The sequence below is a fragment of the Monodelphis domestica genome, chromosome 6 (assembly GCF_027887165.1).
Source record: "Monodelphis domestica isolate mMonDom1 chromosome 6, mMonDom1.pri, whole genome shotgun sequence".
NCBI classification, from domain to species: domain Eukaryota; kingdom Metazoa; phylum Chordata; class Mammalia; order Didelphimorphia; family Didelphidae; genus Monodelphis; species Monodelphis domestica.
Window position 1 is genome coordinate 16,950,629 of NC_077232.1, and position 25,488 is coordinate 16,976,116.

At 36.5% G+C, this 25,488-nt stretch overlaps 1 protein-coding gene across 1 annotated transcript in view; it reads left to right on the top strand.

The window, feature by feature from the left end:
- Window positions 1–2,947: 2,947 nt before the first annotated feature.
- The window catches only part of LOC103103833 (butyrophilin subfamily 1 member A1-like), a 40,544-nt gene continuing 18,003 nt past the window's right edge, over window positions 2,948–25,488 (top strand). Inside the window, exons 1-4 of the mRNA XM_056803740.1 lie at window positions 2,948–3,194; window positions 5,434–5,712; window positions 6,411–6,689; window positions 24,145–24,162. Coding sequence (XP_056659718.1) covers window positions 2,948–3,194; window positions 5,434–5,712; window positions 6,411–6,689; window positions 24,145–24,162 — 823 coding nt within the window. The remainder of the gene's footprint in view (window positions 3,195–5,433; window positions 5,713–6,410; window positions 6,690–24,144; window positions 24,163–25,488) is intronic.

The window sequence follows — 25,488 nt, forward strand, 5'->3', positions numbered from 1 at the left end:
TTTGGAATGACTGACTTTTTTTTCCACCTCAACTCATTTCCCCTCTTCCCTCTTATTGGAGCTGTGCACAAACTCTTTTTTATTTCTAGAATATATTCCTTCTGCCTACCTGAAAAATAACTCACAACTACCAGGGTAATGTTAAGAACAAGTATTTAATTAGGAATAGAGAGAAATGATCCCAGTCACAACACAGAGACAACCACAGTGGAATGACCTCTGTCTTGAGAAAGACACACAATGCTGTAATTATTGAGCCTTTCCACTGAACTGAAAGGCAAGTCCTTCAATAGATTTTTGGAAGGGGGAAAGACCTAGGCTCATCTTCCTTAGTTCAGTTTGGTTACTAAAATGTAGGAGCCAATGGATTCAGAAATTCACAATGGCCTTAGGCTTAGATGATTATAAGGTGCTTGTGGTTTGATGTCTTTAAGTGAGTTTTGGTTAGGTTGACTCAAAACAGGCTTTAGAGTTTATTGCTCAATCTGAGCTTTTCTTGGATACAGGTTACCAGAGGCAAGGATCATTCTGGAGTTTATAGAAAATAAGGTTTTTCACCTCCATATGTTTACCTAGTAAATGCCTCTCTATACTCCAAAATCCAACATCAATGCTCCCTCATTCTCCAAGAAAACTTCCATTCTCATAGGACTCAAAAATTCTCTAAATTCCCAAATGAACACTCACAAAAAGCATTTAAAAAGGGCCTTCTCAAAAGCCTACTTCAATATTTGTGATCTTTGATATTTTTGCATTCTGAAGCAGGTGATTTTACTCCTTTCTCTTTTCAAAGGAGATACTGATTCTTCCCCAGAAAGCAACTTAGCAGAAAGATCTAGTACTGTATAAGTTTTATTTTTTGAAAATTTTATTTAATTAGTCAATTTAGAATATTCCTTTGTGTTCCTTTGCTTTCCTTTCCTATCCTTTTTTCTTTTGTTTTGTTTCCTTTCCTTCTTTTTTCCTTTCTTATCTTTTCTTTTCTCAAAAGTGTTGCCTTCTTTGAATTGATTCAAAGTCTTGATTCTAAGGCAGAAGAACAAGTAAGGTCAAGTAAGGTCTAACTTTGCCTAGGGTTACACATCTAGGAAGTATCTGAGGTTAGATTGGAACTCAGCACCTCGTGACTGACAGCCAACTAGGTGCCCCATGAACCTTTTTCACAATATTTGCATTTCTCAATGATAGTCTCCCACCTCTTTAATTCTCTGGTTCTGATTTTGGTTATGATACTTGAATCCATTCAATTTTATTTTGTTAACTTAATATTTTTGAACTTAAATTGTTTTATTAATTGTACATATAGTTTTGTGGTACTATTTATTTCATTTTGCATCAGTTCTAAAAAATCTTCCCATGTTTTTCTGAATTCTTCATATTCATTGTTTTAGCACAGTGATATTTTATTTCATTCATATTAATGGGCATGATTTTGTTTTCTTTTTTTTCTAACACAATATGTCACTACGAATCCTTTGGCAACTTTGGGATGCTTTTTTAGCAGTGAAATCTTTGTGTTAAAGGCTAAGGATATGCTTATCACTATTTAATTGTAATTTGAAGTTGCTTTCTAGAATTGTTGGAGCACTTCTCATCTGAACCATTAATTTTTCAATATTTGTCTTCCTCAAGCCCCTTTAATATTATTTTTATCATTTGTTATCCTTGCCAGTTTTCTGAGTATGATTGTTTTCATGGGCATTTCTTTTACTTATTCTTAATTTGGAGCTAATGTTAAATCAATAGTTAACAGTTTGAAATTCTGAAATCTTTTTGTCCCTGCATCCTTTGATCAATTTTGATCTGGTATATTTGTGTCACTTCTTAACATATCATAAGGAATAGATCCTAACCAGAGATAAATGATGTAAATTCCCTCTCCAAGCCCCAACAAATGACAATTTCCCTTTTTATCCTTAACTATACTGATATTTTCCCCATGGAAAACCTCTTCAAGGTCATGATTTAATGAACATTTATAGTTGTAAAGAGCTTTACAAATATGATTTTCTTTTTATCCTTACAGTAAACCTGGGAGGTAGATTCTATTATTATTCTCATTTTATAGATGAAGAAACTAAGTGATATAGGTTAATAATCTTACCTTGGGTCACACAGTTGGTAAATGTCTGAGGCTGAATTTGATCTCAGATGTTTTTGATTCCATGTTCAGTGCTTTATTTCCTGTACCATCTCACATTCCAGATAAATTTTATTTTATGTAATCTCTGTTCTCCCTTGTTTGGCTAAGAATATGTTTCTTAGCTATATCCTTCTATTAATTTTCCTTTATTTTAAACTAGTCCTCAAATATCTTTTTTGCAATGTATTTTGCATTTAACTTAATTTTAAAACAATCATTTTAGATAATTTCATTGTAGATGCATTTTTATTTTTCTGGTGCCTATTTTAGCTATACATAGAGATAATTAAAATCTAAAGAGAACTTAGAATGAAGGGGAAATATCTTTGTGAGTCTAGCTTTAATTGTTTGTCTGATCAATGCAATCATTTTTATCCATTTGGCTGCAGACACAGAGGCCATTTTTAATTGTCTTATCTATATTGGTCCACTGAATCCTTATGAATTTTCTTAACTGAGAAAAGTGAGGTGGAAAATTCACCATTGCTGGGGAGGTCCAAACAGAGGGAATAACTGTATGAGACAGATTTTTATGATGGTAAGATTCTGTGATTTATCAAGTGAAGGACTGAACCATATATATGTGTTTTTTTAGATTTAAAAATGTATGATTTACTAAATGGTCATACTATATGAATTTTTGTTTTGCTCCCATTTTTATATCATCTTTGAATTAACCCATGACTCTGTTTCCATTTTCTAGGGAAGTTCACTGTGATAGGACCACATGAACCAATTATTGCTTTTGTGGGCAGAGAGGTCATATTACCATGTTACCTCCACCCCCAATTGGATGCTCAGAATATGGAAGTGGTATGGTTTCATGGTCAGAACTCAAGTTTGGTATATCACTATAAACATGCCTGGGATTATTTGAAATATCAGCACCAAGACTATCAAGGGAGGACAGAATTTCTTCAAGAGAATATTTCTAGTGGCAATGTGAGCTTAAAGCTCCATCATATCCGTCCCTCTGATGAAGGGAAGTACAGGTGTTTCTTTGAAAGTCCCTCTTATTATCATGAGGCAGAATTCCAAGTGTATGTGGCAGGTGAGTGTGTACCAGGTGTCCTGGCCCCATGAGGGACACTTCTGGGTAGGGGAACCATGGTGCCATTTGCCAGAGGGGAGCACACACAACCCTAAGCTTCAGGCTGAAGAGAAAAAAAAACTAGTCAGGGTGGGCTTGCTCTAATGTTATCCTAGTAAGAAGATACTGAAGAAAATAATTCATTAAAGAACAGAATTAGTGAAAAGGAAAAAGTGATGTGAAAATTTCCTGAAGAAAATAATCCCTTAAAAAGCAGAATTTCTTAAAGTGGAAACTAATTATTTTATGAGACATTGAGAAGCAATAAAATTAAGACAAAAGAATTATGTGTATATACATACATACATATATAATGAAATACCTCATTGGAAAAACAACTGACTTAGAAAATAGATAGAGGAGAGGTAATTTAAGAATTATTTGAACTACTTGAAGCCACAATTTAAAAAATATCCAAAATATTTGATTTTAAGAAATTATACAAGAAATCTTCCCATATATGTTAGAACCAGAGAGAAAAATAGAAAGTGAAAGAATCACTTCCTTAAAGCACTTCCCCAAATGAAAACTCTTTTGAATATTATAACCAAATTCCAGAGCTCCAGGATCAAGGAGAAAATATTGCAATCAGCCAGAAAGAAATAATTTAAATTCAATGGTACCATGGTCAGGCTCATACAAGATTTAGAAGCCTTCAACCTCAAAGAAGTGAATAGCAAAAACTATGATATTCCAGAATGCAAAGGAGCTCAGATTACAATCAATAATTAATTTTTTGAGCAGAATTGAATATAATCTTTCTGGGAAAATGGATATTTATTGAAATAGAAGATTTTTAAGCACTATTGGTAAAAAATGAAGTTGAATAGAAAATCTGGCATTAAGCCAGAAGATTCTAGGTAGACATAAAAAAACATAAAATAAGAGTGAGAAATTATGAGAAAATTAATAAGGTTAAACTAGTTATATTTCAAAATGGGAAGATAAAGTAAACCCCTAGAACTTAAACTTCATTAGAGCACATAGGAGTTTATTGAAAAAGAGGTTATTGATGTAATTTTATTGAGTTGGGTTAATCTAAAAAAATGGAAGATTGAGAAAGGGAGATGTATTCAGAGAAGTGGGGAGGGAGAAGAAGAATGTGGAAAGTTATCTCACATTAAAGAGGTATACAAAGAAAACTTTTTACAATGGAGAAGAAAAAGGGCTTGTGAGTGAAGCAAGCTAGGGTTGGCCCTCACTCTCAACTATTCTGGTTCAAAGAGAGAAGAATATGTGGACACAATAAATTTGGTATAGGTATCCATATTAGCCACCAGGAAAGTAGGAGGGAAATGTGTTAAGTGAAAGGGAGGAGTAATGATGGAGGACAGATTAAAGGAGGCAGTGGTCAAAAGCAGAATAGACTTCTGAGAATGGACATGATAAGAAGAATAAATGAGAGAAAAAACCAAAATGGTATGGCAAGAAAAACAGAGTAACTCTAAATGTGAATGGGATAAGTTTATCCATAAAACCAGAATTGAATATCAGAATTGAATGGATTAATATGAAAATACATTTTGCATGACTTTCAATATAATGTATGCCATATTGCTTGCCTTCTCAATGAATGCAGAAATAGTAGGAGGAAGGGAAAAATTTAGAATTGAAAATTATAAAAGAATGTCAAAAATTATAAAAGATATTGCATCATTGAGTGAAAAATTCAGAAAGGGCTTGACTTGGTGTCAATAACAGCAGAATGATCCTCATTCTATTAAGATCATCTGATTGATCATCAGAATTTTTGGCTTAATGATCAAGTCATATCATTTCATAGGGCCTGTCAAGTTGTATCTCCCTCATCATGTACCAAATGGGTGAATTAAAAAAAAAACAATCCATTATGGGTTTTTATATTCATTCCTACATTTTTAAATTATAGAATTGTGCTATATATTTAACCCAACAAGAACTTTTTGTATTCTGCTCTTGAAATGTAATATGTTAGCTGGTCCTTCCATCTGTTGCTAGTATTCTCTTCATTTCCCTGAAGTTACTGTATGCTTATAAACTGATGTACATGTGATGTACACCCCCACAACTCCCATTACAACATCAATTCCTTGAGATCAGGGACTATTTTGTTTTTGTCTTTAGATAACTATCATGAATTGCATTGAAAATATATCATCAACATCGAGACATGTTGTCTATTTCATTTCATACATTCTCAATAATACGTTCTCTTTCCCAGGAATAGGCTCTGCTCCTCACATATACATGGAGAGTGCTGGAAATGAAAGGCTCCATCTAGTGTGTACATCCACAGGATGGTACCCAGAACCTGAAGTGCAATGGAAGAATCACCAGGAGGAGCTATTGCCAGGAGGCACTGTAACCATAAAGAAAGTGAATGGGCTGTTCTCTGTTGAAATGTCAATTACAGTGGCTGCCATTTCCAAGGAGAATGTTTCTTGTGTCATTGAGATCCCTCGTTTCAGTCAAAAAATGGAAACAAGTGTTTATTTGCCAGGTTGGTTCTCTTTCTGAGCACTAGAGGCAACTTTGTGAATAGATAGAGTAGGGTATTTAATATAAAGGGCAGAAGAGAACTTCAGATAGGGCCTGATTTGGAGTCAATAACAGTAGAATGATCCATGTTCTATTAAGATCATCTGATTGATCATTAGCATTTTTGACTTAATGATCAACTCATATCAATTCATAGGGTCAGTTGAGTTGTGTCTCCCTCATCATGTACCAAAATGGGTAAATTAAAAAAACAACAACCTCTCTATTGTGGGTCTTTATATTTATTCCTATATTTTTTAAAATATAGAATTGTGCTATGGATTTAACCTAAGAAGAACTTTTTGTTTTCTGCTCTTGATATCTAATATGTTAGCTGGTCCTTCCATTTGTTGCTAGTGTTCTCTTCATTTCCCCAAAGTTATTGTATGCTTATAAGTTGATAAACATGTAATTCTTGACCCTCCCCACAACTTCCAATGCAACATCAATTCCTTGAGGTCAGGGGCTATTTTGGTTTGGTTTTTGGATAACTATCATGAATTGCATTGGAAATATATCATCAACATAGAGGCATGTTGTCTGTTCATTTCATATATTCTCAATAATAATATTAGATAGGTGTAATAAAAAGGAATAAAATGAATAAAAATTCCTCTTGGTTTCTAGGAAATAATCTTTTGTTTTATTTCTCTTTCCCAGGCATAGGCTCTACTCCTCACATATACATGGAGAGTGCTGGAAATAAATGGTTCCGGCTAGTGTGCTCATCCACAGGATGGTACCCAGAGCCTGAAGTGCAATGGAAGAATCACCAGGAGGAGACATTGCCAGGAGGCACTATAACCATGAAGAAAGTGAATGGGCTGTTCTCCCTGGAAACATCAATTACAGTGTCTGCCAATTCCAAGGAAAATGTTTCTTGTGTCATTGGGATCCTTCATTTTAGTCAAAAGATGGAAGCAAGTGTTTCTTTGGCAGGTTGGTTCCCTTTCTGAGCACCAGGGGCAATTTTGTGAATAGACAGAATAGGGTATTATATAGGGCAGAGGAGAACTTCAGGATTTCCAATTATTTCTCCCATTCATGTGTTTTAATGTACAGAATTCTACCATTAAGAATAATTGGATTCAGAGATAGAAGGGATTTTTAGAAACTATGCAATCTAATCCCTTTATTTTACATAGAAGGAAGCTGATGCTAAAAGAAGCAAAATGAATGTTCATAAAGAGAGTAAACAAACATTTAATAAGCATCTCTTATGTGCCAGGCACTGTGCTAACTGCTAAGGGAATCCAAAGGAAGGCAAAAAACAGTCTCTCCTCTCAAGGAGCTCACAGATTAATGAGGAAAGACAACTTGCAAACATCTGTATAGAAATAAGAAATAAATTGCTCACTAAATTGGAGATGAACACAGAGGAAAGTTATAACAGGATGAGAGTTTGGTAGGTAGATTCCCTTCTGTGCAGGGAATCTATCTGTTCCTGTTCTCTTTGTCTGAGAGCTCAGGTGTGAATAAAGAACTCATGGACTCCTCTCAGGGAAGTACATCTGTCTAATAAGATAAGAAATGACTTATAAGAAGAGAGGTGTAGAAACTAAAACCTGGGAACCATATATAACCTTCTCCTGATGGAAGAAAAACATTATGCAGATAGATAGAAATGAAACAGTTCTTGTTTTGATTGGTGAAACTCTCCTTGAGTAATTAGGATAATTGAGTTTGTAAATTGTGCATACGGATTAACTAGCTTTTGAGATAAGATTATACCTCTCCAGTGACCAGCCAATGGTGAATGAGGGGATGGACCATTTTTGCATCAGGGACCAGGATAGAAGGGGAGCCTTCAGGTCCTATGCTTTCTCTCACTTGTTGGCTCTAACATTTGTAACACTGACGCACAAGTGCCCATTTTTGCAAGAATGAGATAAAAGAGTGGGAGTCTAAAAGAGCTTCTATTATACTGCAAGAGTGTTCAAATCTGTGGTTGTCCCACTCATTGGGTTATACCCTTTCCCTCCCTAATCTCTACCTTTCTAAGGGGTAAAGCAGGACCAACCATCTGATCATTTGACTTTCTTTACTGCACTTGCCTTGAACCTAATCTCCAATTTCTATTTGGAAAGAGTGTTGTACTCCCCTCCATGATGAATATTCTCACACGTAGTCATACTTTTTATATCCTAGTGATTCTGGACATCTATAGATCATCTTAAAAACCCTTCCCCTCCCCAATAATTCAATCCCTTATTCCTAACTCACTTAACTATCCCTCATCAAAGTTTCAACCAAACATCACACAGCCCTTCCACCATGCCATCTGGAATGCTTGTTCTATCAGCAATGGACTTCTCTTCATCTTAAATCTGTTCTTCTGCTGCAATCTACTAGATATTACTAAAATCTGTTTTCCCCTAGCTTCCCTAAACAGCTTTTCCTTCACTCATTATCCTGGGCCCACTGGTTTAAGTCAGTAAGCTGAATTACTCCTTGCTTAATGTTGCCACTTCTATCTTCTCCCCCTACATTTATCTTTCAATAACTTCTCTTCTTTTGAAGGTGGTGCTATTCATATCTACCATTCAATCAAAATCCTGGTAGTGGTTTTCTACATATTTCTAGGTCATTCCCTTTTTTATCTCAGTGAGTTTGAAACATGGCTCACCCATTTTCTCTCTTTTATTAGTCATGCACTCATACTAGAAGACTTTGATATACTTGTTGACTTATCTTCCCATTACCTGTAGAATTTTCATCTATATCTTCATCTTCCCTTGAAAATTGCTTCTCTTTATCTGTACCATTATTTCCATTTCCTGGATCCCTTATTTCTCTTCCTGGGTATCTCCACTGCATTAGTCTCTTTTCACTTTTTCATGTTTTTTTACCTCTTGGTGAACCAATTCAACTCTTTTCCTCTAATGAATACCCAGTCCTCTTATCATATTGCCAATTACACCCATCCATATCTCAACCTTGGGGCACTCTCACCATATGCTTCATTTACTCCTGCACAAGAATTGTTGAACAAAGTGGAGGAAATGAAATGAGAGCAAAACTGGTTCACTATCAATTTATGTTTTATTACCTTCAGTTGATTCTCACTGGTGCTAGAACCTACTACACATACTTTATCAACTTATTCCTGCCACTCTTTAGTGACTCTTCCAAATCTTTTAATAACTTCTTATACTCTCTTATGTAATATATCACAAAAAACAGAGACCATAATTTGTGAACTCCCTTTTTTCATTTTCCTTATCTCTTATCAGTAAGATGCCTTCTGCCAATATCTCCTTCACCTCGGTTTCACATAATGCCATGGCCTTACTCCTTTACAAGGCTACACTTTTTACCTGTTCAAATAATCCAATTTCATCCCGTTTCCTACAAAAGTTAACATCTTCTCTTATCTCTACTCTGTTAGTACCATCTCTTCCTGTCTACTGGATCATTCTCATTGTCCACAAACATGCTTATTTTCTTCACCTTTAAGATACCCCCATTTGATCCTCCTATTCCTCACTGTCTATAATCTCACATCTATTCTGCCATTTTCAGTTAAATTCCTTGAAAAGGCAATATATATTAGATGTCTCTACTTCCTTTCTCGTACCTTCTAACTAAGGCCTTACAATCCAGCACCTACTCAGAAAATCACTCTAAGATTTATTTTTTCCTTTTTTGTGAAATGAGGGGGATGCACTAGATGACCATTAAAGACAACTTGCAGACCTGACAATAGTATATAACGGTTTGAATTTTTCAGATGCCTTATTTTCAGATGACATTCATTGGAAGTATATATGGATTGGGATTGTTGTCTTTTTAAGCATTGGGTTTCTTGTCATCATCATCATCATCATCTTTAAATGCCAGAAGCGAAGAAAAGATAAAGGTAAAGATCTGCATATGGAAACTGTAAGAGTTAAAATAGTTGAGGCCATAAACTGTAATGATTAAAATAGTGGAAGATTTAAACTGTTACAGATAAAAGAGTGGTTGGTTTAAATTGTGACTGCAGAAAATATGGTTTCAAGACAATGTCTTGTTTTAAATCAAAATATAAAGTGGTCACAAGGGAAAAATTCCCAAATATAAAATATACCCAAGCCAACTGGGTTTTATAGAGATTTTAATTAATATAAGTGAGGAATTAAAGAAAGAGAGAGAGTGAGAAAAAGGGAAAAATGAGAAGAAAAAGCTAGGCCAGCTTAGGCCAGCCTTAAGAGAGAGAGATCAGTCAGTCTTCAATCCACTCACCACAACATTTGTCCCAAGCAAAATTCTAGTGTTCAGAGAGACACCAGTTCAGCCAGCTCCATCTCCAGAGAGAGATTCTTCTGACCGTCCTCCAAGGCAGCCTTTCCTCTCCTTTTAAAGGGAATTTTCTCCTATGTCATCTCCCCTAAATTCTCACATCTACCAATCACAGTAGACATTTTCCAAAGGACAGACCATTCGTAATTCACACCTAATTAGACTTCAACTTTTGATTAAGTTCCCACCTGAAAAAACTCTGAATAAGTTTCTCACCTCTTTGCTCCTTGTAAATTCACAAGTTGCCTGACCTTTATAGGTACTTAGCACCCTTTTGTATTATATCTAAAAATAGGCACAGCTTAAGAGCTTTTGCCTGACTATAAGTATGTGTTTAAGTACTTTTCATTGTTTAGCAAGGAGTTTAAACTTTATCTTCCCCTAAGGCATGCCCAAGTAGGGTTGGAGTAGAGTTCCCACATTCCTGGTCAAGTACCTTCACTGCCCAAATGGGGAATGGTCTTAACCAAACCTTATGAAGTAGGGTCTGAGAATTTTTAAGGTTCACAAAGCCATATTGCACCATTAGGTAGAGTGCCAAGTCTGGAGTGATGGAGTCTCATCTTCCTGAATTCAAATGTGACCTCAGATTTGTAACCTTGTGTGACTTTGAGGAATTCAGTTCAATTGGGAGAAGCTGCAGAAGGAACATATTAAAATTAAGGAAGCTTAAGAAAGGAATATTGCAGAATGTGGACTTTAGCTCACCCCTCAAGGAAGTCAGAGGAGCTAGGAAATTGCAACAAGGAGGAGGACATTCCAGAAATGGGAGGCAGCTTGTGGAATAACTCAGAATCAGAAGATGAAGTATTTTGTTTGAGGATCAGAAGAGAGGCCACTGTCAATCGATTTTAGAATCCATGGAAGCAACTATGGAAAGAAAGTCCCAATTAAGTTAATTGGTAGTTCCCTAGATCAATGTAACTTTTCAGTGTCCAGAATTTGTAGAAGAGAGATATTATCACTTTGGATTTTTCATGAGAAATGTGTAGTAATTTGCCAAAACATACTTCCTTAAGAAATAGAAAAAGAAATTTGGAAAAACCTAATGAATGGGAAGTAGTAAGACAAGTAAGACATGCATCATTAACTGAAAGTTGAAATTACTCTCAGAGGAAGCCATGCAGTAAAAATAATTTATGTTGAAAATGAGAAAATAGAGGCTCAGAGATATTCTCATTTTATAAATGCCAGAAAGATACTGAGTATGAGAGTAGGCATAGATTTGTACATTATTAGAATATGAGAAATATTAGATATTATGTAGTAAAATTCTTTAATTTTATAAATTAAAATCCAGATTAATGATTTCCTCAAAGACTTAAGAGTGAATGACTGTGAGAAGAAGGCTACAAATCAAGGGCTTATGACTTAGTCCAATAATAATTACTTGATATCAACAAGCTTGAATACATGGGGCAACAGAAGTATTAAATGAGACATTGCACAGGTTGTATATGGTTAATGTAGGTAGAATGCTCTCTTTCTCTTTCTTTTTTTCTCTCTCTCTCTCTCTCTCTCTCTCTCTCTCTCTCTCTCTCTCTCTCTCTCTCTCTCTCTCTCTCCCTCTTTCTCTCTCTCGCCTCTCTCAGTCTCTCTCTCTGGCTCTCTCCCTCTATGCCTCTCTCCTTTTTTCTCTCTCCCCACCTCTCTCTTTCTCTCTGTCTCTCTGACTCTCTCTCTCTCTCTCTGTCTCTCCCTTTCTATCTCTCATTGCCTCTCTCTTTCTCTCTGTCTCTCTCTTTATCTTAACCTCTGCCTCCCTCTTTCTCTTTCTGTCTCTCTCTGTCTCTCTGTCTCTGTCTCTGTCTCTGTCTGTCTCCCACTCTCTGAATGTCTGTTCTCTGTCCATCCCTCCAAGATATTGTTGAATATGAATGTGGTGAGTACTATTTACTGAATTTTTACCTATGTATATACATAGAGATACTGCATAAAACAGGAAAAGATGGGAACTAAACTGATCAAGAGTTCTCCAAAGACATGCAACTATCCAGGCTCCCTAGTTCATAGAGGGGAGAAGTCATCCTCATGTATTTTCCCACACATGTATGGTTTCATTTGCCAAAACAGTGTTTCTTAAGAAATAAAACAAAGTTAATTTTGAAAAAGTCATGAATGGGAAGCAGTAAGAAATGAGGCATTAAGTGGAAGTTACAATTCCCGTGGAATGATTGGTTGAAAGTTGGAATTGCCCTGCTTGGGAGTCTTACAGTCCAAAGGTTTAATTTAGAGATGAGAAAAAAGAGGCTCACAGATAGTGACCTTTTGTAAATATCAGCCAGAGAATGAGTATGAGACACGGTATAGATCTTGTAAAAATTAAAATAGTTGAGGCCATAAACTGTAGTGATTAAATAGTGGAAGACTTAAATTGTAGTAGATAAAAGAATAGATGAGTAAATTGTGACTGCAGAAAATATGTTTTCACTACAGTGTCTTGTTTTTAAATCAATATATAAGATGGTCACCAGGGAAATATTCCCAATTATGAAATATACCCAAGTCAGCTGGGTTTTATAGAGATTTTAATTAATGCAAATGAGGAATTAAAGGAAAGGAGAGAAAGAGAGAAAAAGGGGAATAATGAGAAAAGGATAGGCCAGCCCAGGGCAGCCCTGGCCAACCCAGGCCTAAGCCCTTAAGAGAAAGATCAGTCAGTCCTTAATCACTAACCACAAGATCTGTCCAAGCAAGGATTCTAGTGACACCAGGCCAGCATCATCTCAGCTGCCTCCACCAGCTCAATCCTTATTCTGATTCTCTTCTGAATGAATCTGAGCTCCTATTTAAAGGGCATTTTCTCCTATGTCACCTCCTCTAAGTCCTTATATCTACCAATCACAGTAGACGTTTTTCAAAGGAAAGACCATTCTTAGTTCACACCTAAGGAGGCTTGAACTTTTGATTAAGTTCACACCATAAAACCTCTAAGTAAGTTTCTCACCTCTTTGTTCCTTGTAAATTCACAAGTTGCCTGACCTTTATAGGTACTTAGCACCCCTTTGTATTAGTTCTAAAAATAGGCATGGCTTAAGTATGGGTTTAAGTACTTTTCATTGTTCAGCGAGGAGTTTTTTCCCCTAAAGCAGGCTTAAGTATGGGTGGAGTAGAGGTCTTCACATTCCTGATCTAAGTAGAGTTCTCACATTCCTTATCTAAGTACCTTCACTGCCCAAATGGGAAATGGTCCCAATGGGAAATTTTTAAGGTTCACAATCCTAACCTTATGGAGTAGGGTCTGAGAATTTTTTAAGGTTCAGAAGGATATACCGGAGTCTCTTTGGGTCACATCTTCTTCTGATTCAGGCTTAATTAAATCTCCTGTTCCTGTGCAGATAAAAACTAAATCTAGCCCACCTCCTTCCATTCCTCAGTATCCCCTCTCAAAGGAGGCAATTGAGGGTATTACACTAGTTATTAACTCATTAATAGAACAGGGAATAATAATCCCTTGCAAATCTGAATACAACACACCCATCCTGCCAGTTGAAAAACCAAAAAGAGGGCCTGATGGCAAGCACCTCTATAGATTCGCACAGGATCTGAGGGCAGTGAATAATCACGTTATAAAGAGACACTCTGTAGTTTCTAACATAAATACTATTATTTCCTCTATTCCTCGCACAGCTACATACTTTACAGTAGTAGACTTGTGCTCAACTTTCTTTACCATACCTATACATGAGAACTCCAGGCATATTTTTGTTTTTACCTGGAAGGGCTCACAATATACATGGAATCGGCTGCCACAGGGTTATGTGGAAAGTCTGAGTTTATTTGAGCAAATTTTGAGCCAAGACACAGACAATATAACATTTAAAAATAGTAAATTAATCAAATATGTAGATGATCTATTCTTGGCTTCACCAGAGGCAGAAACATGTCAACAAGATAGTAAACACCTTCTTTTGGAATTGCACAAAAGAGGACATAAAATCTCGAAGATAAAATTCAGTGGTGTCTCCCTAAAGTAGAATATTTGGGATTCATCCTGACTGCAAGTGCTCGTTATATTTCTCCAAAAAGAATGGAGAATATTCAAAATTTAAGCGCTCCTACTAAGAAATAGTTGAGAGCAATTTTAGGAGCAACAGGGTTTTGCAGACAATGGATTCCTTACTATGGCGAAATTACTAAACCCCTTATAGCTTTAACAAAGGATTCGGTTCCTGAACCCCTCAAATTAGAGCCTGAACACTTGTCAGCTTTATCAGATCTAAAAAAGGCTATCATGTCTGCCCCTGCTCTAGGCATCCCAGATTACAATAAGCCATTTACTTTATATGTGCATGAGCGAAGAGGAGTAGCCTCTGGCGTATTAACTCAGACTTTGTGACCTTCTCAGCGCCCAATTGCTTATTATTCTGCTCAACTGGACCCAGTAGCAGCAAGAGCACCACCATGTCTTAGAGGAGTAGCTGCTACAGCCTTACTAGTGACAAAAACTATTGATCTAGTATTGGGATGTCCATTAACAATTATGTGCCCACATAAGGTAGAAGCATTGTTGATAAAACAAAGAACACAGGCTTTCTCAGATCAGAGAATTACAAGGTATGAAATAACCTTGTTAAATAGCGAAAACATTACCTTAAAATTTTGTACTACTCTTGTACTACCCAGTCACCTTGCTTCTAGATTTACCTACTTCAGGAGAACCATTACACAATTGTGAAACAGTGCCCATGGCAGAAAAGCCTCGAGATAATTTATGGGACACTCCCTTAGACAATGCAGATCTGATTTTATTTACCAATGGTTCCTCTTTTATGAGGGATGGCATATGCTACACTGGAGCTGCTGTAGTCTCAGAATTTGCCACTGAATGGTCAGCTTCACTACCTTCTAATATTAGCGCTCAAGGAGCAGAACTCATAGCTCTGAAGCACGCTTGTATAATTGCCAACAATAAAAAGGCAACAATTTATATGGATTCTCGATATGCTTTTGGAATTTGTCACTCAATTGGAATGTTATGGCTCCAGAGAGGATTTTTAACCTCAGCTGGAAAATCTATAGCTAATGCAGAAATTATTAATGAAGTTCTTTCTGCTCTCCAGCTTCCTGAAGCCCTAGCTGTAGTTCATTGTTTTGCCCATACAGGTGGCACTGACCCTGTCTCTAGAGGAAATGATCGAGCAGATGCCACTGCAAAGCTAGCAGCCATAGAAGGACCTGAATTAATTTTATCATTGACAACCACTGATGTTTTAAATCTACCACTTTCCTATAATGAAAAAGAAGTGGAAAAATGGAAACAAAAATTCAAAGAAAAACAGATTAATGGAGTATGGGTGTCATCTGAAGGAAAACCCCTGCTCCCTAGAAGTTTCTATCACCAAATTTGCCAATCTATTCATAAAAATGGTCATTTTGGCACCCAGGGCATCGTGGACTCTGTTAAGAGAGTATGGATAGCCCATTGTATAACTACTATAGCCTCTAAAGTGTGTTCAGCCTGCTCTACGTGTCAAGCATATAACCAACATGCATTTCGTGGAAAAGCCTTTGGTGGGTCACCTCTGGCTTATATGCCTTTTGAACATCTACAGATAGATTTCATAACAATGTCAAAGGCTGGATGTTATAAATTTTGTCTGGTAATAGTAGATCAACTAACCAGATGGTTGGAAGTATTTCCTGCGACCCAAGCCACAGCAGATTTTGTTGCAAAGATACTTTTAAAAGAAATAATTCCTCCCTTTGGACTACCAGCAGGTATTGATTCAGATAGAGGAAGTAATTTTACTGATTCTGTCCTAAATCAGATATATTCTTGCTTGGGAATAACTCAAAAATTCCATGTTCCATATCATCCCCAGAGCTCAGTCCAAGTGGAGAGGATGAACAAAGAACTTAAAACTATGATTGGAAAATTATGCACTGAGAGACATTTAAAATGGCCTGAAATTCTCCCTCTGGCCCTATTTTATCTTAGAAGCAGGCCTAGAGGAGACTTGCATATCTCACCATTTCAGATGCTTTTTGGACATGCACCTATACAGGCTAAACCTTTTGCCCCTGCATATATAACTATTAGGGGGAGATACTACTATTGCTTCCTACATACAGGACTTACAGAACGCTGCAGTATAAGCTGGACCACTAGATTTTTCTCTTCATAACCTGAACCCAGGAGACAAAGTGTATATTAAGAATGTCAAACATACTGGAGCAACTCAGTCTTCGTGGGAAGGACCATTCCAAATATTGTTATCTACTCCAACATCTATCTATAAAGGTTGGAGAAAAGGACTCTTGGATTCATTGCTCACATGTGAAGAAAGCATCTTCTGTTGAGACTGATTGACTGTACCTTATCACATGAATTGGATATATATATATATCCAATTCATGTGATATATATATATATATATACTTGCTATAATATCAATGCATACCCAAAAGCTTTAAATTATGGGAACCTGCCATTTATTGATAAAATATTATACGACTGTGATTAATGTTTGTATATGATTCCAGAAAAAGGGATAAAAAACAAGGAGCACAGACTTAACCTGAATAGTGCCAAAAGAGCACACAGGAAATACTAATGTGAGACTCGAGGTTGCGACGCTTGACATATGTTAAGTCGTAGGACTTCCTTGTATCTTCACTCTTTGCGAAGTACTCATACAAGTACAAAGTTTGACTATCATGCTGGCTCCCTATATCCCTAAGAATGTCAAAAATGAGGGAATGACACTTCCCTATCAAAATAGAATTCGAATTTTTTTTCTTCTTATATTATGGCAACTTCCTGTAGTCTTGGCTACAAATGGCTAAATGAAATATTACTGCATTCTGTCCTACAGACTTGTGGGATAGAAATTACTTTAAATTGGACCTATACAAGGGCCTATTTTGAATTTTTTTCTTTATGTTTTTGAATGTTTTTTCTCTTCTTTTGATAATTGACTCATACACCCCTATAGCTAAACATTTTATCCTGAGCTGAACTGGATGTTTTTTAACACCTATTTCAGGGGGGATTGTATTTTAATTTAAAATCTAAGAATTTTGATTTTTGCTCGAGAAAAGATCTTCAAGAAAGAAGTTTGCTAATTTCTATATCCAGAGAATGAACTGTTGCAGAAAGATGCCAGAAAATCCACACTACGTCAAGAAGATCAAGAATGAACTTTGGATATGGTAGATTGAACTGAACTTTGAGTGAATATTTATTGTAAATGTATACATTTATGCCAAAAGGGACTGCTCCTAATTTGGCTTTCTGTCAATGCGCCTAGCAAAACATTGGTTTTGCTTTCTTTCTTTTCTATTCCTCCCTCACTACTCTAATTTCCTCATAGAAAATTGAATATTGTGTATATCTATAGTTAGAATTGCATTTAGAACTACCAAATGATTATGTTAAATGATCAGTGGGGAGACTAGTGTCCCAATGATCATTCAGGGGGGATTATGAACTTTAAAAATTCTCAGACCCTACTTCATAAGGTTAGGATTGTAACCTTAAAGAAATTCCTCATTGGGATCATTCCTCACTGGGAGAATTCCCCATTTGGGCAGTGAAGGTACTTAGATCAGGAATGTGAAGACATCTACTCCACCCGTACTTAAGCCTGCTTTAGGGGAGAAAACTCCTTGCTGAAAAATGAAATGTACTAAAACCCATACTTAAGCCATGCCTATTTTAGGACTAATACAAAAAGCGTGCTAAGTACCTATAAAGGTCAGGCAACTTGTGAATTTTACAAGGAACAAAGAGGTGAGAAACTTACTTAGAGGTTTTATGGTGTGAACTTAATCAAAAATTTAAAGCCTTCTTAGGTGTGAACTAAGAATGATCTGTCCTTAGAAAAACATCTACTGAGATTGGGAGATATAAGGACTTAGAGGAGGTGACATAGGAGAAAATGCCCTTTAAATAGGAGCTCAGATTCATTCAGAAGGACATTCAGATTGAGGATTGAACTGGTAGAGGCAGCTGAGATGCTGCTGGCCTGGAGTCATTAGAATCCTTGCTTGGAAAAATCTTGTGGATAGTGATTAAGGACTGACTGATCTTTCTCGTAAGGGCTTAGGCCTGGGTTGGCCAAAGCCTCCCTGGGCTGGCCTATCCTTTCCTCATTTTTCCCCTTTTTCTCTCTTTCTCCCCTTTCCTTTAATTCCTGATTTGTATTAATTAAAATCTCTATAAAACCCAGTTGACTTGGGTATATTTGAATAATTGGGAATATTTCCCTGGTGACCACCTTATATTTGATTTAAAAAGAAAATACTGTAGTGAAAACATATTTCCTGTGGTCACAATTTACTCATAAACTCTTTACTTACTACAATTTAAGTCTTCCTCTATTTTTATCACTACAATTTATAGCCTCAACCATTTTAATTATTACAATCTGCACATTAGTGGATTGTCAGAAATGTTAGAGATAATGTAGTACAACCTCCCAATTTTGAAGATGAGTTAATCAAGACAACGTTTTCCATGGGGACCAAATGACTTACCATGGCAATCAGGTGTCCAATCTCAGACTTCAGACTTCTTGGGCAGTGGTCATTCCTCTACATGAACAAAGTAGAAAATTTGTAAGCACAGAAATGTTTAATGAGGCACCCACCACAGGGTAAATGGATAATCTAAATAGATTTACAATTGCTCTCTCTCTCTCTGTCTCTTCCTTCTCATGGTTTTTTTTTCTCTCTCTTTTACAGTCTCTGTTAATCGATATGGTAAGTTTTATGTAGTTGTTCATTTTCCATTACATTATATGGGGATTCTCTATTCCACAGGACAGTCCTGGGACCTAAGTTGATTGAGAGTCCCTCAAATCAGCAAATGGATGTAGTTCTCATAATTTGTATAGAGGAGACCCTAGCAGTGTGAATTTTCCCTGTGAAGTGTTTGTTTTTGCTAAATGAATTTTTCTTAAATCAGTAATTGAAAAACACGAATTGAAATTTAAGAAAGGAAATGGTATGAATGCAGTAAGGAAAGAGGCATTTATTGGAAACAGATATGATATTAGAATTATGTTTTGAAAGTTCATGTATCCCTTGAGGCCATGCCATCCAATGGTTTCATCTGACCGATGAGAAAGTAGTTCCTCATGAGTGTTGCCACTTTTCCACTATCCCAGCATTGTGGTTTTTATTTTGCATCGATGCATATGCTGTTAGATTGTGAGGAAGCTTCGAGATGAATTCATTGAACCGTCTTATTGGACCAATGGAGAATCTGAGAAAATTTAGTTCTTTTGACTTTCTGTCCTGTGGTCATTCCTTGAAATACACAAGTCTGAAAACTTGATAGAAGAGACAGTCCAAATGAGGCATTCTCCATGTTGTGAATCGGTCATCTGTGTAGATGTGCTGACGATGTCTCTCTATCTCTCTGTATATCACGTTTCCTCTGCTTCTTTCTGTGTGTTTGAAATTTTTCAGGCTATCCTAAAGATCAACCTGGTGAGTAACCTGTTCCTGTTCATTATTTCTGCGTACATATATAGTGATACTACAAGCACCTGGATAATGTGCAGATTTTTGTTCATTAAGGTGTTGCCCAAATCAATGTGCCCAACTGATCCCTTGAATTTGAAGAGGGGAGTTGTGATGCATTTGGAGTTTTCATGTGAAGCATGTCTTTTTCATTGAAACCCGTTGTTGAGAAATGAAACAAAGGAAATATTAGAAAAGTGTATTAAAAGGGAAAAACTCAGAAATGATTCATTAATTAGAAGGAAGTGTTAGCTTAGACTGATCAAGTGAAAGTTGAAATTTTTAATAGTCTCCCCAGACACCACTCAAACTGGAAGCCATGGAGAGCAAAGTTTTCTTTTTGAAAATGAGAAAAAGGAGTTTCAGTGATACTGCCATTTTTGAAATGGCAGAATGATGCCATGTGTGATATCTGGCATGGGTTTGTACATTCTTGGCTTTTGAGAAATGTTCACTATTATGTAGAGCAACCTTCAGATTTTACAGATGAAAACACGGAATGGTTTCCTCTACATCTCAGATTAAATTAGTATGAGAAGCTGGCTATCAATCTCATTCTTATGAGCCCCCAACTCAGTAACCGTTCTTTGATGACAGTCAGCTTGAGTTCTTGTGGTGAAAGAGGTTTCCATTGAGGCATCATCTATGTTCTAAATTGTTCGTGTAAATAGTCCTACTGATGAACTCTCTTTCTCCCCCCCCCTCTCTTTCCTCATTTTTCTCTCTCACCAATTTTTAGAGAGTCTTGCAGCGAAACATGGTAATATTTTCTCATTCTTTTCCCACATAATATAATTATGTAGAAAGTATGTCATAGAATCCTTTGATGTTACTGATGAAAATTTAGAAAATGGTGTTTTCAAGGTCTTAGAGTCAAATCCATATGAAGAGTTGGCTACAATTCTCATTCTTATGAATTCTAGAATAGCCGACATCATTTGACATCAACAAGCATGAATACTTGGAGCAATGGAAGTGCCAAAATGAGGCATTCTCCAAGTTGTAAATTGTTATTGTCTACACATCTGTTGATTAGTCCTCTCTTTCTCTCTCTCTCTCTCTGTCTGTCTCTGTCTATCTGTCTCTGTTTCTCTGTCTCTCTGTCTCTCTCTGTGTCTCTTTGTCTGTCTTTTCCTCCCTGTGATAATGTTTCTGGCTCTCTCTGTTGCAGAGTTTGTGGAATTAAAATATGGTGAGTAATACTGATATTTTATGCATATTAATGTATATTGTGCATACAACAGGAAAAGATGGCAACTCAATTGATCGGCTATTCCCCAAATACATGCAAGTATCCATCCTCCCTAATTCGTAGAGGGGAGAAGTCATCCCCGTGTATTTTCCCACACATGTCTGGTTTCATTTGCCAAAACAGTGTTTTGTAAGGAAAAAAAAAGTTAATTTTGAAAAAGTCATGAATGGGAAGCAATAAGAAATGAAGCATTAAGTGGAAGTTACAATTCCCGTGGAATGATTGGTTGAAAGTTGGAATTGCCCTGCTTGGGAGTCTTGGAGTCCAAAGGTTTAATTGAGAGATGAGAAAAGAGAGGCTCACAGATAGTGACCCTTTGTAAATATCAGAAAGAGACTGAGTGTGAGACAGGGTATAGATCTGCACATTAGTGGATTGTCAGAAATATTAGAGATAATGCATTACAACCTCCTAATTTTGAAGATGAGTTAACCAAGACAACGTTTTACATGGGGACCAAATGAATTACTATGGCAATCAGGTGTCCAATCTCAGTCTTCAGACTCGTTGGGCAGTGGTCATTCCTCTACATGAACAAAGTAGAAAATTTGTAAGCACAGAAATGTTTAATGAGGCACCCACCACAGGGTAAATGGATAATCTAAATAGATTTACAATTCCTCTCTCTCTCTGACTGTCTCTTCCTTCTCATGTTTTTTTTTTCTCTCTCTTTTACAGTCTCTGATAATCGATATGGTAAGTTTTATGTTGTTGTTCATTTTCCATTATAATTAAATTGGGATTCTCTATTCCACAGGACAGTCCTGGGACCTAAGTTGATTGAGAGTCCCTCAAATCAGCAATAGGATGTAGTTCTCATAATTTGTATAGAGGAGACCCTAGCAGTGTGAATTTTCCCTGTGAAGTGTTTGTTTTTGCTAAATGAATTTTTCTTAAATCAGTAATTGAAAAACACGAATTGAAATTTAAGAAAGGAAATGGTATGAATGCAGTAAGGAAAGAGGCATTTATTGGAAACAGATATGATATTAGAATTACGTTTTGAAAGTTCCTGTGTCCCTTGAGGCCATGCCATCCAATGGTTTCATCTGACTGATGAGAAAGTAGTTCCTCATGAGTGTTGTCACTTTTCCACTATCCCAGCATTGTGGTTTTTATTTTGCATCGATGCATATGCTGTTAGATTGTGAGGAAGCTTCGAGATGAATTCATTGAACCATCCTATTGGACAAATGGAGAATCTGAGAAAATTTAGTTCTTTTGACTTTCTGTCCTGTGGTCATTCCTTGAAATCCACAAGTCTGAAAACATGATAGAAGAGACAATCCAAATGAGGCATTCTCCATCTTGTGAATCGGTCATGTGTGTAGATGTGCTGACGATGTCTCTCTTTCTCTCTGTATATCACGTTTTCTCTGTTTCTTTCTGTGTGTTTGAAATTTTTCAGGCTATCCTAAAGATCAATCTGGTGAGTAACCTGTTCCTGTTCATTATTTCTACGTACATATATAGTGATACTACAATCACCTGGATAATGTGCAGATTTATGTTCATTAAGGTGTTGCCCAAATCAATGTGCCCAACCCATCCCTTGAATTTGAAGAGGGTAGTTGTGATGCATTTGGAGTTTTCATGTGAAGCATGTCTTTTTCATTGAAACCCGTTGTTGAGAAATGAAACAAAGGAAATATTAGAAAAGTGTAATAAAAGGGAAAAACTCAGAAATGATTCATTAATTAGAAGCAAGTGTTAGCTTAGAATGATAAAGTGAAAGATGAAATTTTTAATAATGTTCCCAGACACCAACCAAACTGGAAGCCATGGAGACCAAAGTTTTCTTTTTGAAAATGAGGAAAAAAGAGTTTCAATGATACTGCCATTTTTGAAATGGCAGAATGATGCCATGTGTGATATCTGGCATGGGTTTGTACATTCTTGGCTTTTGAGAAATGTTCACTATTATGTAGAGCAACCTTCAGATTTTACAGATGAAAACACGGAATGGTTTCCTCTACATCTCAGATTACATTAGTATCAATAGCTGGCTATCAATCTCATTCTTATGAGTCCCCAACTCAGTAACCGTTCTTTGATGACTGTCAGCTTGAGTTCTTGTGGTGAAAGAGGTGTCCATTGAGGCATCATCTATATTCTAAATTGTTCGTGTAAATACTCTCACTGATGAACTCTCTTTCTCCCCCCCCCTCTCTTTCCTCATTTTTCTCTCTCACCAATTTTTAGAGAGTCTTGCAGCGAAACATGGTAATATTTTCTCATTCTTTTCCCACATAATATAATTATGTAGAAAGTATGTCATAGAATCCTTTGATGTTACTGATGAAAACTTAGAAAATGGTGTTTTCAAGGTCTTAGTGTCAAGTCCATATGAAGAGTTGGCTACAATTCTCATTCTTATGAATTCTAGAATAGCCGACATCATTTGACATCAACAAGCTTGAATACTTGGAGCAATGGAAGTGCCAAAATGAGGCATTCTCCAAGTTGTAAATTGTTATTGTCAACACATCTGTTGATTAGTCCTCTCTTTCTCTCTCTCTCTCTCTGTCTGTCTCTGTCTATCTGTCTCTCTCTCTCTCTGTCTCTGACTCTCTCTGTCTGTCTTTTTCTGTCTCACCCTCCCTGTGATCACATTTCTGGCTCTCCTGTTGCAGATTTTGTTGAATACAAATATGGTGAGGAATACCGATATTTTATGCATATTAATGTATATTGTGTATACAACAGTAAATGATTGCAACTCAATTGATCGGGTATTCCCCAAATACATGCAACTATCCATGCTCCCTAATTCGTAGAGGGGAGAAGTCATCCCCATGTATTTTCCAACACATGTCTGGTTTCATTTGCCAAAACAGTGTTTTTAAAAAAAAAACACAAAGTTAATTTTGAAAAAGTCATGAATGGGAAGCAGTAAGAAATGAAGAATTAAGTGGAAGTTACAATTCCCGTGGAATGATTGGTTGAAAGTTGGAATTGCCCTGCTTGGGAGTCTTGGAGTCCAAAGGATTAATTGAGAGATGAGAAAAGAGAGGCTCACAGATAGTGACCCTTTGTAAATATCAGAAAGAAACTGAGTCTGAGACAGGTTATAGATCTGCACATTAGTGGATTGTCAGAAATATTAGAGATAATGCATTACAACCTCCTAATTTTAAGATGAGTTAACCAAGACAACATTTTCCATGGGGACCAAATGAATTACTATGGCAATCAGGTGTCCAATCTCAGTCTTCAGACTCGTTGGGCAGTGGTCATTCCTCTACATGAACAAAGTAGAAAATTTGTAAGCACAGAAATGTTTAATGAGGCACCCACCACAGGGTAAACGGATAATCTAAATAGATTTACAATTGCTCTCTCTCTGTCTTTCTCTTTCTGCTCATGTTTTTTTTTCTTTTTCTTCTACAGTCTCTGATAATCGATATGGTAAGTTTTATGTTGTTCCTCAAATTCCATTATAATTAAATTGGGTTTCTCTACTCCACAGGACAGTCCTGGGACCTAAGTTGATTGAGAGTCCCTCAAATCAGCAAAAGGATGTAGTTCTCATAATTTGTATAGAGGAGACCCTAGCAGTGTGAATTTTCCCTGTGAAGTATTTGTTTTTGCCAAACGAATTTTCTTAAATCAGTAATTGTAAAACATGAGTTGAAATTTAAGAAAGGAAATGGTATGAATGCAATAAGGAATGAGGCATTTATTGAAAACAGATATGATATTAGAATTACGTTTTGAAAGTTCCTGTGTCCCTTGAGGCCATGCCATCCAATGGTTTCATCTGACTGATGAGAAAGTAGTTCCTCATGAGTGTTGTCACTTTTCCACTATCCCAGCATTGTGGTTTTTATTTTGCATGGATGCATATGCTGTTAGATTGTGAGGAAGCTTCGAGATGAATTCATTGAACCGTCTTATTGGACCAATGGAGAATCTTAGAAAATTTAGTTCTTTTGCCTTTCTGTCCTGTGGTCATTCCTTGAAATCCACAAGTCTGAAAACATGATAGAAGAGACAGTGCAAATGAGGCATTCTCCATGTTGTGAATTGGTCATCTGTGTAGTTATGCTGACGAAGTCTCTCTTTCTCTCTGTACATCACGTTTCCTCTCTTTCTTTCTGTGTGTTTGAAATTTTTCAGGCTATCCTGAAGATCAACCTGGTGAGTAACCTGTTCCTGTTCATTATTTCTACGTACATATATCGTGATACTACAAGCACCTGGTTAATGTGCAGATTTTTGTTCATTAAGGTGTTGCCCAAATCAATGTGCCCAACCGATTCCTTGAATTTGAAGAGGGGAGTTGTGATGCATTTGGAGTTTTCATGTGAAGCATGTCTTTTTCATTGAAACCCATTTTTGAGAAATGGAACAAAGGAAATATTAGAAAAGTGTATTAAAAGGGAAAAACTCAGAAATGATTCATTAATTAGAAGCAAGTGTTATCTTAGACTGATCAAGTGAAAGTTGAAATTTTTAATAATCTCCCCAGACAGCACTCAAACTGGAAGCCATGGAGAGCAAAGTTTTCTTTTTGAAAATGAGAAAAAAGAGTTCAGTGATACTGCCATTTTTGAAATGGCAGAATGATGCCATGTGTGATATCTGGCATGGGTTTGTACATTCTTGGCTTTTGAGAAATGTTCACTATGATGTAGAGCAAACTTCAGATTTTACAGATGAAAACTCGGAATGGTTTCGTCTACATCTCAGATTAAATTAGTATCAGAAGCTGCCTATCAATCTCATTCTTAT